This window comes from Pteropus alecto, unplaced genomic scaffold (genome assembly GCF_000325575.1).
Source record: "Pteropus alecto unplaced genomic scaffold, ASM32557v1 scaffold92, whole genome shotgun sequence".
Taxonomy (NCBI): Eukaryota; Metazoa; Chordata; class Mammalia; order Chiroptera; family Pteropodidae; genus Pteropus; species Pteropus alecto.
Window position 1 is genome coordinate 11,255,547 of NW_006432447.1, and position 21,767 is coordinate 11,277,313.

Below are 21,767 nucleotides of genomic sequence, written 5' to 3' on the forward strand. Positions count from 1 at the left end.
TCCTGCATTTTTCTAGTCTATCGTTATTGACCTACCCTGAATGAATTAAGGTTCATATTTATTTCTTTCATGCTTATAGACGTCAGTCTTTTATTCATAAATTTAAAACAGCTGTCAGGGTAGCAACATAGTACTTTTCAAGATGATTCTAATACCTGAACTAACATTCATGATGTACTTATACTTAAAATTCTATAAGTTGAAGGCTTCAAATTCTCTAAAATGAGATTTCCAACTTTAATTTATTTAACTCTGAAGCTGAGTATATCAAATTTGCTTCGATGAAAGACATTTATATCTAATTCTAATTTGCTTGCCATATTGTGAGGTTTCTTAGAAAATGAACCCTTACCACATCTCAAGAAGCTCTAGATTTCATAGGCTTTTATTAAAAACTAAATGATGAAAGTTAGCTCGCTATTACTTATTCCTTAGGTGTCTTATTTTCAAGTGAAACGTATGTTTCCTTTCAGTTATAGACTATGATTATTTTGCATGCGGCAATTAAATTTTTGTTGATGTGATGTGGGGCAAAAGGAGTAGTGCTTGTTAGGGATAAAAAGCTGGCCCTGATATAAGCTAGAGTGTGGGGCTTACCTTATTGGACCTGAACACAATTTATAACACTGGTTACTAAGATAACAAATAATAAGCAATTATGCATTAAACAGGGCATACGAAATCATTAGACAAACTCTCTAAGACATATCTATAGAAATAAATATTGAAGTTTCTATTTTCAGAGTGGAAGTTTTTAACTAATTTATTTTCTGACACAGTATATCTGAGGGATATGAATCTCTCTCATAGGTAACTGTGGTTCATAATAATAACAGAGTCTTTAGAGGTTCAGGCCTAGGGAAACATGTCAGAATGGAACAGGATAAAATTCTGAGATGCCCACCTGATGGGCAGTTTTGCCCTTTTCACCTCTCTTCCCTTACTTTGGGAATCATTAAATGTCTTCACAGTTGTTTAGAGAGGACAACTAGAAAGTTATACTTGGTTTCTCCTAGACTGCAATCTTCTTCCTTTCCTGATTTTGATCTGTATCTTTTTGCCACATTATACTGTAACTGTAACAGCTTTTCTGAGTTCTGTGAGTCCTTCTAGTGAGTTATTGATGCTGAGGGGGGTGTTGAGGACCCTCAACAATGGAGACTAAGGGTAGGCAAAGGTTTCTAGACAGGAAACAAAACACACTAACCATAAACAAAACAAAACAAAACAAAACAAAACAAAACAATAAAACCAACTTCACTGAAATAAAAGTTTTCTGCTCATCAAAAGATATCATTAGGAAATAGGCAAGCCGCACACTGGGGAACATCTGTAGCACATACATCTGACAAATATCCCCATCCAGAATATATAAAGAATTCCTATGAATCAAGAATAAAAGACAAACAACCCCTAAAAATAGGCAAAATATTTGAATAGACACTTCACAAAAAAAGATATACAAATCACCAATATGCTATGAAAAGATGCTCAACATCATTAGTCATCAGGAAAAGGCAAATTAAACCACAATGAGATACCATTTTCATACCAACTAGGATGGACAAAGTAAAAAAGACTGACAATAGCAAACACTGGCAAAGATGTAAAGCAATTAGAACCTCTGTGTATTCCCAACGGTAGTAGAAAAAGGTGTAATTACTTTTTAAAAGTTTGATAGTTTCTTATAAAGTTAAGCATACATCTATCCAATAGAACAATCTCATTTCTAAATGTTTACTCGAGAGAAAAATACATATCTACAAACAATAACAAGAACAGCTTCAAAACATCTATTCAACAATGTTCATAGCAGCCTTATTCACAATACATCAAATCTGAAAATAACCCAGTAGTTATAAGCTACAGAATAGATAAACTACGTGTTGTATTTTCATATAATGGAATACAGCTCAACATTCTAAAGGGAAGGACTGGTGATATGTGCAGCAACACTGATATTCAGCAACATGGATGAACTACAAAAACATCATGGTGCGCAATAAAAAGCTAGACACGAAACAGTGCATATTGTGTGGTTCCATTTATGTGAAGCTCAAAAAATGGCAAAACTAATATATGGAAATAGAAATCAGAAAGTGGTTGCCTCAGGATGAAGGGTTGGAATTAACTGTAAAGGCACACGAGGGAACTCTCAGGTGAAAGAAACATTCACTCTAGATATATTGTTTTGGATGGTGGTTACAGGGGTATATACAACTGTCAAAACTCATCAGACAGAACACTTAGGATCTGTGTATTGTGTATAAATTATATATAAATTTTTAAAAAGGAGAAAGATCCACTTACTAGATAGGAGATAATATTACCATTTACCTAAATTGGTTAGGAATTAACAACTCTCTTTAATACAACAGAAAGAGGACTTCAGACATAGATGTTTATAGTACAACCTCTTAGCTATTTGACCACGAAAATATCACAAAATTATATTTATATAAAAATCAGTGTCCTTCGAAATTCTGGGTAGCCAATTAACTACTAACACTGATAACCACAGATGTCTGAGCTTCATGGCTTTGAGAATATTAGTATATTATTTCTTTACCGTATTTTAGCAATAAAAAACTTCTGAAAAAAACACAGTCATTGTGTAAGTAAATATAATGAAGCCTAATTTAAAAATCTTGTTGACCATATAAAGTGGTCAGACTGTATAAAATGGAAATAGTCTGGGAAAATTTTATGATGTCTTTTAGATATTCAAAACTGTATTTATTTATTTAGTCATTAAACTAAGTATTTACTAATATGATAAACAGTCCCAGGTACTGTGTTATGCCCTGGGAATATGAAGACTGTAAGACCCAGACTCTGACATCAATATAAATTATTCTACATTTGAAGCTAAAAAGCATTCGTTCATTTCATGAATTTGTTTGAATTTGTTTTCTGTGCCAGGTACCGAGGAAATAGGAATGAAAGAGATAAATGTGGTTCCTGCTCTCACAAACCCCACATTCTAGTTAGTACAAGATTACAATTGCTGGAAGAATCCCTGTGCTTCTTGGGATCCTGCACTTTCTCAGCGCATTCTGCTTAGGCCAGGCCCTATGAGGGGCACTCTGAAGATGAGGTGGATCCTGATCCCAAGGACAGATGGAGAATTACCAGCCACCAGGCACTCCCGGGTTAAGGATGATTGGATGCCCTCAATCCGTAGTCACATGGAAGAATGTAGGGTACATCTTCAGAGCCCAGGGAACTCTTCTTTTTAAAATCTTCTTTCCCTGGAGCCTGGCTTCCTCTCAAATCCAATGCAGAGGTTCTGACAAGGGGCCTTCTGCAGAGAGCCTCCTTGCCAGAATTATAATGCTGGAACCTTTCATCACTGATAGCAATTAAGTTGTTTAAACTCTGGTCTGACGGAGGGCAGAGGAAAGCTGGGAATGTTAGCACAGAGGACGTTACTGCTGACGTGTCGGGTGAAGAGACTGGGACCTAAGCTTGGTTTCTTCCATATCAATCTAGGACTAATTTAATCAAATGAAATATCTAACTTTAGTGATATGAAATTGCTTAAGTAAGTTAAAGAACCTACAGTTGTGGAGCCTGTAATAAAGGTACCACTAGATAAAGTGACACGTGCTGCTGCGGCACTAATGATAGCTCCAGTGCCATTACTTTATCACCTCTGCAGAGAAGAAAGAATGCTACATTTTGAGAAACTGTGTTGTATCATTTTGAAAACAGAAAAATCCATGAATGTTCTGGAATAAAGAAGGTATGTGATTCTACTCTTAATAAAAGGGATTGCAGTATTAAAAACTATGAAATTCTGTTCCATGACTACTCATTTGGGGATTTTAGTAGTGATAGATTCCTAAATAAATTAGGTAAGTCTTTCTGAAGACTGGTTACAATTTAGATGGTACTGATTTTTTTTTTATAGCAGCAATTTCTGGTTACTTAAGGATAAATTGGAATAAGATTTGAGTGTTAAATTGTTCTGAGCTGAAAAGTTGAATGAATAAGAAAATGTCAATTCCCATTTTTAAAAAGAAATTTGCAAGTAAGTAAAATCAGAGCACAGCCAATATTACCCACATACGTAACAGAAAATCTACTACTAAAATACCTAGGCACTTGCTTTTAAAGACTTAATTATAGCAATCCATGGTAAAGCAGAGATGAGAAATCAGGCTTCTTGATTTCTAGAGATATTCTTATCCATGAAATCACATGTCATCTTTGCATCCTCGTCCCTTATTTGGATAAGCGACACAAATAGAAGTCCATTGCCATAGATGGAGCAGGTATTAGTTCCCAGCTTCCCAGCGTCTGCCTGTCTCTTGTCTATCGTCTATTTACTGATCACGGCTGGGGGTTCCCCCATGAACATGTATATCCCCTCTGGACTGTCCTCACTCCCTGTCTTGTTACTCAGTGACTGGCTCAAACACATTAACTCTTTAATAGCCTCTAAATAGCTAAGAAAGTAGTTGCAAGGCTAATTATGGCTGAAGGGCTTCTGGTAAAAAGCATCTTAGTACTTAAATGGTTAAATGGGGACTTTACCAAAGATTTCACAGCTATAACGTTTTTTTCATCATGGATAAAGTAGTGACACGTTAAACAAACTTCCAGGGGATGAGGGCTACATCAGAACTGAAAGAATTCTTTGGCAAGATTATCAAGTTTGTCTCCATTCATAGACCCTCAGTTGGTGACTATGGTTATTCATGCACCTTCTCTAGCTCCCTCATCCACTCACTCACTCACTCACTCACTCACTCACTCACTCACTCACTCATTTTAAACAACTTTAATGAGGTACAATTGACATCTGTTATATTATCACCACAATCTATATCATAAACATATCCACGATGCCCCAAAATTTCCTTCTGCCCTCTTTATTTTGTTTTTTAAATTTTTTGCTTTTTTTGTGATAACACCTAAAATAAGATCAATATTCTTAGGAAAAATTAAAGTATATAATACAGTATTATTAACTATGGGATCGTGTCGTGTGGTAGATCTCTAGACTTTTTCATCTATGGCTCATTTATTTCTAATTTGCTAATTTCAAAGGCAAAAATGGTACTTTATTGGTGTTTTAATTTGCATTTTTGACCAATTATGAGTTTGAATGGCCTTTTAAAATATTTACTTGCTGTTTGTAATTCTTTTTTCATTGAGTGCCTATGATATTGTAGGTACTATTTTAGGTGCTGAGGATATAACAGTTAATAAGACAAACATGTAGAGTTTACATCTCAGTGCAAGAAACAAATGATAAAAACAAACCAAAAAACTCAATAATTTTTTTAAAAGCTGAAAATATCATTTCAGGTACTAAGAATTGCTATTGAAAACATGAAAACAAAAATAGTAACAAAGTACAGGACAGAGTAAAGGGATCCATTATTTTAAATAGAGTGTCAAAGAGAGATTCTCTGAAGAGATGATATTTGAACAGAGACTGAATAGTAAGTGTGCCATGTGGATCCTCGGGGGAGAATCCAGGCATAGAGAAAAGCAGGCTCAAAGCTCCTGAAGTGGGAACATGTTTGTGTGCTTGAGGAACAGTACACAGGCGAGTGTGGCTGGAGTCCAATGATAACAGGAAAGAGGGTGGTAGCAAATGGGGTTGGAGAGATAGTAGGAGGCCAGATCACAGGGCCTGTGTTGCAGACCACTGACAGGCTTTGGATTTTATCCAAATGTTTGGGGAAGTCATCAAAGGGCTCAAGCAGCGGAGTGATATGATCTGCCTTATATCAACCTGGCTGCTGTGCAGAAAAGGTCTATAAGGAGGAGAGGAAGGGGGACTCGTTAAGAGACTACAGTAGTGAGATGAACAATGATGTGATGAGTATTTGCAGTATATACACAAAAGTGATTTGTTTCAGGATACATTTTATTATTATTATTATTAATTATTATTATTTTTTTTAGGCGAGGCAACCCTTGGTTGACCTCACAGACTGCAAGGACCTTGTCAGCTTACAATCTCTTATTTTTTATGCCTACAGCATCTGGTCTTCCTAGGTGGTCTCCCATCCAAGTACTAACCAGGCCCGACCCTGCTTAGCTTGCGAGATTGGACGGGATCTGCTTGTTCAGGGTGGCATGGCCGCAGACTTCAGGATACATTTTAAAGAGGATTTGCTGATGGACTTGATGTGTGATGTGAGAGAAAAAGAGCAGTGAAGGGCAATTCTAAGACTTGATCAACTGGGTCGTGCTATTTATTGCGATAAACAAATAGCAGGTTCGTGGGGGCAGAATCAAGAGTTTAGTTTGAAAAGTAATAAATTTGAGATGTCTATAGGACATCCAAGAGGAAATACTGAGCAAGTAGTGGGATATATGAGACTAGAAGCTCAAGGGAAGAGGTCAAACAGGGATGTAAATTAAGAACCTTTCAGTCATAAACGGTATTTAAAGCCACGAATGAGGTGAGATCCTCTAGAGAATGAGTCCAGAGGGAAAAATAGAAGATTGGAGGGTATTCCCAGATTTCCAGGTAGAACAGGAGGATCCGATGAAGCATGGCATGATGCAGAATGGCCACTGAGACAGCATCTTATGTTTCTTACTAATGATATTATAGTTTGCCAGTTATTTCCTCTACAATTTCTCCAATTTTCTGTTCACTTTTGATTCGGTTTATTTCATTTTGACATATCTGCTTAACAATAGTTGTGTAGTAAAATGCACTGTCATTCCTTTTGTGGTTTCTTCCATTACTTTTAAGGTTAAGTCTTCTAGTAACTGGAGATCACATAGATACTTGTATTTTATCTCTATGTTTGCTTGCTGGAATGCACTTTGATTCATTTGGAATTTATTTTGGTGTGTAAAGTTATAAGTTGATACTTACAAAAGACTTATAAAGTTTCTCAGCACCATTTGTTAACTCTTTCCTTGTTCACTGCTCTGTGATGTCTTCTTCACACGCTATGCTTCATTTAATTCAATTTCAATTTTAAGCTTTGCAATTACAACAGAGATGATGAAGAACCTTCCTTCCAATCATCAAAATAATACTTTATATAAGAATCAATGTGCTTACAAGGAAATACATAAAACAGAACCAAAACTTTTTCAAAAAACAAAAAATGCAGGGACAGAAAACTAAAAGAAAGATAAAATATGAGGGGGAAAAATAAAGGCTATAGTCCATTTCCTCTTTTGACCAAAAAAGTACACATTGAAAAATGTAAAAAAATAATAAATATATACATACAACAAATATTTGTAAAGTACCTTCCCAATGCCAGGCATTATCCTAGGTGCCATTAAGTGGTAAGACAAAGTGCCTGCCCTCAGGGGGCTTAGATTTTAGTGGGGAAGTTGGGGAGACAGATGATACATACATAAATGAAGTCTACAACTTCAGTTAGTAACGAATGCTATGAAGAAACTGAGATTGAGCAGTAGAGTAGAGAGTGACTAGGGGAAGAGAAGATAAACAGGGAGGGTAAGGCTGAGACCCCAGTCATGAAGACCCAAGGGAAGATGAGGGTGGGAGGAAGAATGCAAGGAGAGGGAGGAGTTAAGTGCTAAGGTCCCAAGCAAAGCTCAAGCTCAGGAGTGAAGGGAAGGGGAGAGCAGATGGAGGCAAGGACAGAGAGAGGGAAGCAGCACAGGAAGAGACTGGAATACCAACAGTAACAGGAAGCCTTTGGAGGAGTTTAGGTAGGGAGGGATGTAATCTGCTGTCAATTGAGTCCTGAGTCTGTTATGTGACAACTAATCTGGTGGGGGTGGGAGAATAGAGAAGATGGGGAAGAGAAGAAGAGACCTCAGTTTAGAAGGATTTTGTATATAAAAAGTACCTAAAATATCTTGTTCTTTTAAATATACCAAAACTAAATACTTGACATAACAGGGAGGACATACAAGTGACTAGACTGTAAGATTCCTGAGGGCAGAGATTTTTGTCTGGTATGTTCGCTGTGTATTTCCAATACCTAAAATAATGAGAGTCTGGTACTCATTAAAATTTTGCTAAATAAAATAAACAGTGACAAAAAGGAATATCCTTTTATTTGTGAAACAAGAATCAGATGAAATGAAGATTCGGAAAAGGGCTTCAGAGAAGCCTCCTAGGCTATAAAACCGGTCTTATAATTACATAGTAAATCAAAATATGAGATTTCAATCGAGGATGGCTAATTTAAAAATAACATTACACTAAAACAGGGTTCGAAATACAAGTTTAAATTTAGCCATTTTCTTGTAAACTTCTTCTCACTCCTTAGACTATGAGTTTCTATGTGACAGAAATTATGTCTTCTTTTTAAGTCTCCAAGTAAGAGCAGAACACATTCTGTACGTGTGCTCTATAAATGTTTATTTAGGTTTCTGGAACCCTACTGAATGAGAGCTAGTACACAGACAAAATGCTTAAAGAAGAAAATTCGGACAACTTGACAGCATTTATCATTACTAACATTTTAGTCTCCCAGAGTAAACTTTGAATTTACATTCTAATTTGAGATGGTTCTGGTTTGACAAGTTAACTCTTGAGACATCTGAGTACAGTATTATGAAAAAACAAAACTGTTCATCAACCCTTTATGCCAATGTTAATTTCTTTTAAAAGTAGGATTTTAATGTTTTTTTATTCCTACAGTGACCCTTAAAATTTCTATGTATGTAATCACAAATGCACACACAAGATGCATTTATAAGCTTATTGTGTAGTTCTAAAGACAGTTGGGAAACTCAATTTTAATTTTGTTACTGAAATAATTTAAAAATATATTATAGAGCTGCCTCTTTTCAATCAACAGCAAGGATCTAGAAAGAGATTATACAAGTAGGCACAATTTATTCAGGTTTATTATTGTTAGAAAAATGAAGTTGCCTAACTTCAAATAGTAACAAGTACTCATATTTATTTTAAATTTTCATCTCACCACTGATATCAATGTATATCATTTTCTTATGCCTTTAAAAAATTTTGGATAATTTATTTAACAAAGATTCATTATATGCAGTAACCACTAATATACTAAAATCTGTAAAATTATTTTTGGTAAATGTATAGTATTTCTTGATGATTTATGAGAATATCTTTGTGACATAACTTTTCATCAGAGAAAGAGGACTTACCGGCTTTTATTCATGAGGTCTGCTCCTCGTGCTTTGTAATAATCTAAATTTGGGTGAAATTGATAAGTCACTGGTCTTGGATTTCTCTATAAAAAAAAAATAAATTAAAATGTATAAAGCTATTTAAATTATACATTAACATATGAAAAGACAAATTATTCTTTTTATATTCCTTCAGAAAAAATACATATAATAAGGAAGTTTAATAGTTAGTGTGCTTTTATTATTGAAGTTTTGCCTTTATCTTAGTTCTGATTAAGGACTGGAATTGTTTTAACATATTTTTCTTTCACTACTCTCATAGTTCACATATATTTATTCCTGTCATTAGATTTATTTTTGATGATTTTAATCACTTTCAATATGACTCTCCAATATACAATCAGATAAAATTACAACAAAAGTGAAAACCTATATGAGTTGAAACATGAGTACAATGCATGCTTATGGGCTGAGAAATACAAAGTGTCAAGAAAGCTGCATTTTGGAGGAAAAGAATCTGTTTTCGATATTCAGAATACTAAATATGCCCACTAGATGGCACAACAAGTCTTTCTTCTCCTAAAATGAATAAACTATTCCAAGAATTCAGTAATTCTTTTAAAGTTAGCAATTTCTACGTTATCTATTCTTATATACGAGTTTAATAATAAGTGCCCTGGTAGTGGAAATATTAGCTGAGTACCATCACAAAACAAAAGCAAATTAACCAATGCACATTTTCATAAAAGGTGCAAACACTGTCCTTTCTGGCATTTAGTATTATTTATAAACACTGCAGAAATGTCCTTGAATTATAGGCCAGGTATATCTATTTAAATACGTTGCTATTAATTTAATGTGTCTATTATTTAAATGTATCAAGTTCCTCACAGGCAAATAAAAATGCAACAAATACATTTCTAGTTTACAAAAGTGTAATATGTTAAAAAGCAAAACATAAATGAATATCATCATTTCTAAGATGTTAAATTATATATATTTTTCATTTAAAAGTTAAAAAAAAACTTATAAATAAATACATTCTAGGATTCATCTAAGCATGTAATTCAGGTTAATGATTAGGATTTTGAACCACAGCATGTCCTGTCCTTTGAGAGATCTATCTAGACAGAGAAAGGCTGCATTTTGTCTTAATACAAAATTACCAATATGTTTTTATATCAATCCTTGGAGACATAATTCCAAGGCACTGATATGCTTGTATGTAGGCACAATTTATTCAGGTTTATTATTGTTAGAAAAATGAAGTTGCCTAACTTCAAATAGTAACAAGTACTCATATTTATTTTAAATTTTCATCTCACCACTGATATCAATGTATATCATTTTCTTATGCCTTTAAAAAATTTTGGATAATTTATTTAACAAAGATTCATTATATGCAGTAACCACTAATATACTAAAATCTGTAAAATTATTTTTGGTAAATGTATAGTATTTCTTGATGATTTATGAGAATATCTTTGTGACATAACTTTTCATCAGAGAAAGAGGACTTACCGGCTTTTATTCATGAGGTCTGCTCCTCGTGCTTTGTAATAATCTAAATTTGGGTGAAATTGATAAGTCACTGGTCTTGGATTTCTCTATAAAAAAAAAATAAATTAAAATGTATAAAGCTATTTAAATTATACATTAACATATGAAAAGACAAATTATTCTTTTTATATTCCTTCAGAAAAAATACATATAATAAGGAAGTTTAATAGTTAGTGTGCTTTTATTATTGAAGTTTTGCCTTTATCTTAGTTCTGATTAAGGACTGGAATTGTTTTAACATATTTTTCTTTCACTACTCTCATAGTTCACATATATTTATTCCTGTCATTAGATTTATTTTTGATGATTTTAATCACTTTCAATATGACTCTCCAATATACAATCAGATAAAATTACAACAAAAGTGAAAACCTATATGAGTTGAAACATGAGTACAATGCATGCTTATGGGCTGAGAAATACAAAGTGTCAAGAAAGCTGCATTTTGGAGGAAAAGAATCTGTTTTCGATATTCAGAATACTAAATATGCCCACTAGATGGCACAACAAGTCTTTCTTCTCCTAAAATGAATAAACTATTCCAAGAATTCAGTAATTCTTTTAAAGTTAGCAATTTCTACGTTATCTATTCTTATATACGAGTTTAATAATAAGTGCCCTGGTAGTGGAAATATTAGCTGAGTACCATCACAAAACAAAAGCAAATTGACCAATGCACATTTTCATAAAAGGTGCAAACACTGTCCTTTCTGGCATTTAGTATTATTTATAAACACTGCAGAAATGTCCTTGAATTATAGGCCAGGTATATCTATTTAAATACGTTGCTATTAATTTAATGTGTCTATTATTTAAATGTATCAAGTTCCTCACAGGCAAATAAAAATGCAACAAATACATTTCTAGTTTACAAAAGTGTAATATGTTAAAAAGCAAAACATAAATGAATATCATCATTTCTAAGATGTTAAATTATATATATTTTTCATTTAAAAGTTAAAAAAAAACTTATAAATAAATACATTCTAGGATTCATCTAAGCATGTAATTCAGGTTAATGATTAGGATTTTGAACCACAGCATGTCCTGTCCTTTGAGAGATCTATCTAGACAGAGAAAGGCTGCATTTTGTCTTAATACAAAATTACCAATATGTTTTTATATCAATCCTTGGAGACATAATTCCAAGGCACTGATATGCTTGTATGTAGGCGGGAGTATATGATTGCTAAGGTTAAATAGTTTGAAATTCATCAAGCTAACAAGCTGCATCTTAATGGCCATGATGGACCTTTTCTTTTTCTGCTGAAAAGATAATATTTACACAGCTCAACCCTTTCATATCTCTTCCAAGTCAGCTCTAATCATCTAACAAAAATGACAATCCCTTGATTTAGCTCCAGCTACTATTCCACTGGTTTGGTATTCAACACTGTTCTACAATAATCAAATCTGAATTGCCTTGATGAAGATAACTGATGCTTCCATGACTACCATACTATTAAGTCTAACAGTGCAACTTTTCTCTCTCTAGGAATTACACAGGTTTCTTCGTAGTAGCTGATGACAACCTGGACCCAAGTATAATGGAAAAATAAAATAGAGGTTAAAGCCACTCACGGATTGTCAGTGCATTCATGATTTATTTTAAAAATTAACTTTCGCAGGACCATCGCTCATTACTAATTTTGCTTTTTACTCTCAGTACCTGGAAATACATTTTGGTTTTGCTAATATAGAAGACTTTTCTTCTCTGACTTTCAACGAACTAATAGAGGATTATGTTACTTTTTGCTAGAAAACAATGAAAGAGAGGACTGCAAGGAACAATTTCTTGAAACATCTTTATAAAGAAGTGACGAGCAATTCAAGACACAAAGTGCTGATCTATAGAAGCACTTAAAGCCATTATTAGGAATAATGATCTAACTCGAACACCTGAATGAGGCTCAAATATTGCTTTTGCTGAGGCCTATTTAAATTCCTGAGAGACTTGCTACTATCAAAGGAAGAGGCAGTTTAAAGTACCACTGTACCAGGACAGAAAAAAAGAATCAAAAGATGATGTTGAAAAACAGCATTTGAAATCTAAGAAAATAAAATCAGAGGTTATAGATGAAAGTTATTCAATACGGGTTTCTGTCTGAGATGATGTTGTTACTAAAATATAAAGTATGTAGACATATAGATGGTCTGAGTTGAGCAGTGCCCGAGAGAAATGCAATGTGGGTCACGAATGTAAGCTTTTTATGTCATTTAAATTTTTCTAGCAACCACATTAAAAAAGGAAAAAGAAAGTAGGGTATTTAAATGTAGTATTTTATTTAATTCAGTATATCCAAAATAGTCATTTTTAACATGTAATCAATGTAAAAAAAATTATTGAGCTATTTCTCATTCTTTCTTTTCTACAAAATCTTTGAAATCTAGTGTGAATTTTATACTCATGGCACATTGCAATTTGGACTAGTCACATTTCAAGTGCTCAATCACTACAAGTGGCTTGTGGTTACGGGAACGGTCAGCACAGAACTAAGTGTCTGACATATATATACAAACCAATGTATGGCTATAAAAATCAACATGTATAGACATAAACAATAAAAAGGGCACAAATACTTTTATACATGAAGATTTAGTACAGATAGTTCTTCAATATACCTATAATTCTCTTTTAGTTAAATTAGTTTTCTCTCTTCTGAATAAGGTTTAAAAATGTAAAAAAAAAATTTGGAACAATATCTTCTCACATAGCTATGTACCAAAATGACAGCAATCATTTTTTTAGGGGGATGAGATTAAATGAACAGAATTCTAACTTTATGCCACTGAAACATCTTAAAAGTAAAGAGAAACTTGCTTTTCTTATTTTAAAGGATATTTTCTAAATAAAATTTGATAGAAATATAACAGTTTTGATTTTTAATTTTAAGATCTGGAATTTCTCCTAAAATATAAGACTTACTAGAATTCTACATATATAAAACTCTGTATTTATGAAAAACGAGACCACATAACAGTTGTAATTTCTCATTGTGCAGGACATGTGATGTCAAAAACTGTAATATCATGCCTTTGACTGAATTGGAACAATTAATAATTGTTTTAAACCCATTTTTTACACAGTCATGATTTCAACTATTATATGCTTTTCCAAACCAATGTATATTTTTAAAAAACTCTTTTGTTTTGGTGAATTTTTCTTTGATAGAAAAGTAGCAAAATGGTAATCATATCTTAACTTATATTGATCTGTGTACAGAGAAATACCAGTTATGTTCCAATATGTTACTATACATGAACATGCAGAAATCACAAACTTAGCCTACCCCAGGTTTACTGTTCCTTTCCTAGACCAATGAGGATGGACTTGAAATAAATTTTCTACAAGACTGCAGATAGTTAACTTCCTAAGCACCACTCAATTCTTCCCTTTTAACAAGCTGTTGTAGGTCTTCTTAAAGCTTTGTCTTCAGCATTTTATTTTATGGCAATATGAGAAGAATGCTGAAAATTCCACCCATGGCATAGACAGGCTGGATTTTGGGGAAGCATCTTAAAGCCTTGTAGACAAAATGACTTACAGAAGCAGAATAGGTAGAAACAACTGTCCTAGAGGGAGCTACATGGAAAACCAAAACTCCTGCTGTACTTCTGAATTTCAAACACACTTTTGTTAATTTGGCACGATTGCAAAATCAATTTACAAATAGTTCTCAAATGACACAATCGATGTAAGGGATAAAACTGAATGACATCGACCTACCCTCCATGTTATAGTTAATGTTCTTTGCTTCTAGGTCTACATTTTGAGAGTAAGCCGCTCCTTGACGCAGTTACAAGTTTAGCACTCTGTCCCTTACCTAAATACGACTTTTGATGGTGGACAGCTCCCCTCTGCTCTACTCAGTAATGGAAGTCTTCCCCCTACCACCCTTTCCCCCATGCTACTAATTTCAGTATTTTAAGTTCAATTCAGTGTGTTGTGGTAGTATACACATATTTAAATGCTAACTCATACGAAATACAACTCACTACAACATGCTACAAGAAGTAAAATTAACTACAAGATGGTATGTGACAATTTTCCTTGTGCTGAGCCTGCTGAAATCGAACTTATCCAACAAAGGTCATTATAAACAGTACTTTATCTAGATTGATCCCCCTATTTCTATGCCCCCACTTGTAGATGATTATCTCCTTTTGAATCATTATACAGAGACTCCAGAAGGAAAAAGTCAGAAGTACTCATCCTCTTTTGAACAGCAGAGCTCCTTTCAAAGGGCTATTTATAAACACAGGCACAACTGAAAAGAGCAAAAGAAAAGCAATCTTTGTTCTAATTTATGAATGTACTGGTAGGAGTTAAAAAAGAGTTAAAGTTATGCATTAAAACAAAGAGACTGGGGTAAACATTACATCCTCATCTGCTTTAGGGGCCCAGTGTGTCTGGTGGGGGAGGCAGGGGATCAGGAGTCAGTAAGGCCCCTGCTCAGATCCCTGCTCTACCCACTACTAGCTGAGCCACTGTGAGGAGTCAGCTACACTCCTAGCTCTAGTGTCCTCATATGCAAAGCTGTGGATTTATGGATTAAATGAGACAATGAACGTTAAGTGCACAGCACAGTGCCAGGCTCTTGATAAAAATGCAATGAAAGGAACCTGTGGTTACTTTCCGATATCACTGAGCACTGATAAACAGCCCTTAATTTGAGAGCAGCCCATGATAGTTTAATAACTTAAAATCCATGATAACAAATAGGAAGACAAAGTGATGTTTCAGACTTCTGATAATCATACTTAAATTTAGGGTAGGTTCTTCTAAGTAATACATTTTTGAAAAGCAAAAACACATATTTAGGAAAATATATCATGCACATTGGATCTCATATGTGGGAAGAAGGGCTATCTTATTTTTCAGAATAGAAGTATACACATTTATAAATTTTTTAAAGATTGTAAAACTCTACTACGCCATTAATGTACATTTGTTTGCTAGCTCATGATGTTACAATAATTAAAGTAATTTTCTGCAATATGTCCAAATTATTATCACTTTTATAGTTTATTGGTCACACATTTTACATTAAATTAAACTGATATAGTTCCTGTAGTACTTGTTTAATAGAAAAGATTGATTTATATTTACGATATTATGTATGTTTGGCATGAAGAAAATATTTGACAAATGAAGAATTACTTAGTTCTCTTTACCTTAATATTTTGCTACCAATCCTTAATTTTTAGTATGCCAGATTAGAAAAGGGGAAAAAATAAAGCTCAGAAAGAGAAACAGCACTGCAAAAACATGTCGAACGCTTCTCTTTGATGAAAAATGAGACTCTTATTTCAGTGAATATGTTATTGCCTCAATGCTGGGGGAAAAGCAACCGTCATTAGAAAAACGAATTGCTCAGCTGTTTATAAGCAAAAAGCTCTGGGGAGAATTTCTCAGGACCCCAAAGGCAAAGCATTACAGGGTTATGCAAACATATGTTGCAGGTGTTTTAGGGGAGACAGGTGGGCAAACCTCCGCCATGGAAGAGGAGTTAGTTTAATACACTGTAACGGAAACGAGAGAACCTAAACGCGTCCAAGTGCAGAGATGCCGTGGCACCAGTGTACTGGAGCTGGAGAGCAAAACTCTCCCTAAAATAATTACCTTGTTAGTGCCAAGCAAACAGAATTTCTCCCTTCTTATAGTTTTATAGAAAACAAACACTGCCAATTACTTAAAAAAAAAAAAAAAAAGAAAAGAAAAGTAAAGGTATTTTAAACCTGGAACAAAGAATAGCCTGAAATAGCGATAATTATCCAAAAAAAGAGATAAGGATGAAGTATTGTTGCTTTTATTTAAACAAATATTCCTAAGGAGACAGTTTGTTGTAATATCCCCTCTTTGGTTCACTAGGCAACATTAGATTTATCATAATTCTCCTAAAGCCTAAGATATTTCTATATTAAAATGCTAATTTTGTCTTTTCTTTTGCCTGTAATTAAAGCTGGGGAAATTTGTGATCTGATATTCACTGATTGCTAGAGGGTCCACAAAGGTCTCACCATTTCTGTTTCTTATTGCCACATACTGCCCTCTTCATTAAAATTAGATACAGTAACACAGTGGATCAAAAAGGCAGACATTATAATACTAAATGCTAACAAAACTCTCTTTTAAAAAAATATAAAATAAGTGGTATTATTTGGATATTGTTGTCAAACGTAGACTTGCATTTTATTTCTTTCTTCACTTACCCAAGAGCTGATTTTCTTTTTATATTACGTTAATGAGAGAAGTCATTTTACTGTATGTACTTACGTATAATAGTAATTGAGCCATACTTTCCTTATCTAAATGACTTTTCCTTTTTTAAAAACAATTGATACCATAAATTCAATGTCAAATACTTAGTAAAGTTCATAAAACATCAGATCTGGAAAATTAAAACCTATTTTGATTTGATTTTTTACATGTTACCAAATCCAAAATATAGATACAAAGCATTCATCAAGTTAATACAGATCTTCATCAAAAAAAAAACAAAAACATAAATCTGTAACAAAGGTTGTGAATGAGAATATTACTTCAATACCAGGTTTAAAATGATCTATGGTTTATATAATAATAATAATAATAATTTCTATTTTGACAGGAAGTATATATTACAAATACTAAGTATTAAGAATCTCAGAGCAATTGACAGAAAAATTCAGGTAATTCTCATTTTTGCATATACAGATTAAAACTTAAAAAAATTTTTTTAAAAGCCTAAAACAAGTTAAAAAAAAAGGAAGCAAAAAATTGTTAATTGGGTAAAGACACAGACAAAACCTCTGAACCCATGCCAGCCTCATTTTACATACTGAATAAGCCCAATTCCCTAAAGTGACATCCCCATCTATACCCTGGCAAGCCGAGATCTCAGATGGCAGAGAAGCATTTTAAACCACCTGTGCGTTATGCTCGACTGTAGCTTCACACAATAAATAGACACCAAAAGAGAAATAATTTTTTCCTATTTCTAATGTATTTATATATTTTTTAATTTAGCATGCGAGAAGATGCCAGATTAACACATCCCTATATATATGGAAATAAATAAGGAAAGTAACTTAAGTCTACACATTTTCTTTGTTACTAATACTGGTCCTCAAAATACTCCTTTTAGATAGTTGGTTAGCTCTTTTCAGCAGTATTGAACTCTTCACCTTTCCCTTCCTTGAATGTAAGCAGAATGGAGTGGGGGAGGGTGGGGTGAGAGGAAGCAAGAAGCCTTACTTCAATGGTTTAAAGAAATTTGGAAACCCATTTGTCTCTTCCTAAGCGTGGTTACCAACCTTCAATGATACAGAGGAAAAAAAGGAAAGAGGCAATCTCAAAAAATGTTCCTAAATATTCCAATTTGGGAACAGCCTTAAGAAACTAAATCTTTGATATAAAAATTATCATTGTAAATTTTTATCTTTAGAAGTTTAAAAATAAATTTAAATAAATTATCATGAAAACAGAAGCAATTTAAAAATGGTTTTAGGATATTTGAATCGCCAAGAATAAGTCTATGTGACCCCATGGGACCAAGAACCCTGGTTTGAGAAATTTTGCCCCTGTCTTCCTTTCCCTCCCTTCTTTGCTTTCATTACCTGCTTTTGTAATTGCTAAGGCAACAAAAGCTAAGCTCCTGTATACTGAGGCCTGGTAAAAGGAAGCCGTGCACAGCCACACATCGAATGCGATTTTGGGAGTAATTTCAATGATAAAACATTTTGAAATTAAAAATTCATTTATTAGGTAAATCTACTCTTACTAAGGTCATACACTTACACTGTGTTTTTTGTGATGCTTTCTGCTGTAACAACGAAGTATCAGTACTGAACTTTAAGATGTGTTAAGTGTAGACAGAAATCAGAAAGCAAACAAATAACACACAGATCAGAGTTATATTTTCCTGAGTGAGAATCTCTCTACTTAGGAAAGTGCGTCAGGTTAGACCATTGAGACCACTGGGAAGAGTCCCTATAGATGTATTCTTGCCTTTCTTGATTTTTTTAAATTCTAGATTTCATGTGTCATGATAAAAAATAACACCGATGTCAACTGTTAATTTCTCTAAAGAACAGACAGTGTCGCAAAATATTTTCTTTTTAATCACTAACTTTTGATATAGCTAAGCCTTAAAACTAAAGTCCCCAGAAAAATCTAGTGATAATAACTGGCATATCAATTGCATGCTGCTCATATGACATCTATTCTAGGGTTCTTAATTTCTTTGTGCCATGGACCACTCTATTTCCTGTGAAGACTTTGGCCTCCTTTTCAGAATGTTTTTAAATGCATGAAATAAAATACATAGGGTTATAAAGTAAACCAATTATACTGAAATACAGTAATCAAAATATTGAACAAATTTATAACAGTGACATGTACTTTTATATTAATATATTAAATAAGATATAGTGGCTGGTCTAATCATTACTATAATTTAGAAGTAGTGATGAATGTAAAAATGATATTTCAAGGTATCTTCATCAACTCTAATGTGATAGAAAATGTCTGTGATTGCTATTAGTGAAAATGTTTCAGATGCTGTTAATAATATTGCAGTTTGTTGCCTTCATCCATATTTGATATAAATACTAAATTTTAGTAAGGGCTTAGTAAAAATAAAGATGTAAATTTTTCCCACCTGAGTTCCTGGATGCTCCTTCCATGCCCCTCCCCCCTAATTCCATCCATAGACCTTTTGCAAGGCTGTGGCCTTTTCTCAAGAAATCTGAAAGGTGGTTTTGGGTTCAGCTTTCCTCTTGGTAAAGTAGAAACTTATGGGTACCATTATACTAGTTTAATTAACCCTTTTGTTATATAAATGTGTCAGGGTGATAGTCAAAATACAAAATAACTGCTATAGCATAGAGAGCTACCAATCAGGGCCGATAGAGACACAGGAGGAAATGCTTGGGAGAGACCCTGCTGTGGCAGGTTTTAACCCCTTAGGTGCTGGATTCTTTACATACTGATATAGAAGTACTTCAATATTTTAACAACTGGTACAGTTGTAACACCAGCTGAATGCCAGCCCTGGATAGAAATAATGTTTGGGGTGGGTATGTTTAGATGTAAAGGTTTTGCACTGGAAAGCATCCAGTACCTTATCTGAGTGAATAAGAAGTGTGGCTAGGTGGGCGACGAGGATGAGGATAATGAAGGAAAGCTCAATTACAGTAAAGCAAGCTGTCTAATTCTGGAGAGCACATTCTTTTTGTGCGAACTGCTCTGAGAGCGTTTCCATTGCTGTGGGGAAGCTGACGGCAGCCAGATTTGTACAGGGATGTTCCCATAAGTGGGGCTGTCCACTCACCACTTTCTTTTTAGAAGTAGTTAAAAGTTTCTTAGTCTTCAGCCAGAAATCTTTCAAGAAAATAAGTCTCGTCTAAGAGGTCACTTTTTTGAAGAGTCAAATCCGTTAACCTGGGGTTCAAGATCCTCCAGTTGAAACTCTGAAGCAGTGAGAATAACTAAGGATATGCATACTTGGTAGTGATTCAGAAAGAGGGATAGGAAGGTGGAAGTAATCTTCCCATCTAGGTTCAGGAAGAATCTTTGGAGGCCATTCCTTTTCTAGTGGTCATTCTGTGAGGAAGTACAGAGCACTTATTTCCTAGTGGACACTGCATACAACACACCCTTGAGAGAGATGATTTATTAAATGAAAGGGGGGGAAAGTTATGTCTAGAACAGCATACAAAGTATAATTCTTACGTAAATATTTTTTAAAAAGAAATAGTTTGCAGAAATTGTCAATATGATCTCGAAATTCATATGAGAATGGAAGTGACTTAGAATAGCTAAAATTATTTTGAAAAAGATAAACAGAATTCTTGGATTTATAATTCTGATTTCAAAACAGTACAAAGCTACAGTAATCATGACAGTGTGGTACTAGCATTAGGGAAAAAAATATAGATCAATGGAATAGAACAAAAAGTCCAGAAATAAACCCTCATATTTATAGTTAACTTTTGACAAAAGTTCCATGGGGGAAAGAACAGTCTTTTCAACAGACACAATTGGATATCCACATGCAAAAGAATGAATTTGGACCCCTATCTCACACCATACACAAAATTAATTCAAAGTGCATCAGACCTAAATGTAACAGCTAAAACTATTGAACTCTTAGAAGAAAACAGAGGAATAAATCTTTGTAATCTTGAGCTAGCAAAGATTTCTTAGATATGACACAAAAGTACAAGTGACAAAAGAGAAGACTGATTAGTGGGACTTCATCAAAATTTAAAACATTTAGTGCTTTAAAGGACACTGTTAAGAAAGTGAAAAGATGATCCACATATGAGAGAAAATATTTGCAAATCATGTCATATAAGAGCCTTGTATTCAGAATACAACTCAACAATAAAATGACAAATAAACAAATTAAAAATGGGCAAAGGCTCTCAAGAGACATTTCTTTAAAGAACATGTAAAAATGGCCCATAAGCACATGAAAATATGTTCATGTGCTTATTATTAGCCATCAGGAAAATGGAAATCAAAACCACAATGAGACTCCATTTGCTATTCATCGGAATGGCTATAATAAGAATGACAGACATGACAAGTTTTGGAGAAATTTGAGCCTTTATATACTGCTGGTAGGAATGTAAAATGGTACAACGACTTTGTAGACAGTTTGGCAGTTCCTCAAAATGTTGAATGTAGAGTTACCACATGACCAAGTAATTCCATTGCTAGGTATATATCCAGGAGAAATAAAAACATATGTCCACACAAAAACTTGCACAAGAAATGTTCACAGCAGTATAATTCATCATAACTACAGAGTGGAAACAACCCAAATGTCTATAAACTGACAAATGGGCAAACAAAATATAGTGTATCCACAATGGAATATTATTTGGCAATAAAAATGAATGAAGTGCTGATATATGGATGGACCTCAAAAGCATTATGCTAAAGAAGCCAAACACCAAAAAAAAAAACCCACTGTATATTGTTATAATCCCATTTATACTATATCCAAAAAAGGTAAATCAATCAATCAATCAATCTATCTTCTTATCTATCTATCTATCTATCTATCTATCTATCTATGTAAATTAGGTTAGCAGTTGGGGTAGGGGAAATTTTAGGCAAGGGGGAAAGATGTGGGGAATGACTG

The 21,767-nt window shown here is 33.8% G+C and overlaps 1 protein-coding gene and 1 pseudogene across 7 annotated transcripts in view; both read right to left on the minus strand.

Moving 5' to 3' along the window:
* The window catches only part of TBC1D5 (TBC1 domain family member 5), a 468,533-nt gene that overhangs the window by 75,474 nt on the left and 371,292 nt on the right, over positions 1–21,767 (minus strand). For all 7 annotated transcript variants that reach the window (XM_025043592.1, XM_015585816.2, XM_025043594.1 and 4 more), the window contains one exon: positions 10,594–10,679. In XM_025043592.1, the coding sequence (XP_024899360.1) occupies positions 10,594–10,679 (86 nt within the window). The remainder of the gene's footprint in view (positions 1–10,593; positions 10,680–21,767) is intronic.
* On the minus strand, positions 5,991–6,108 carry LOC112475984 (annotated as a pseudogene).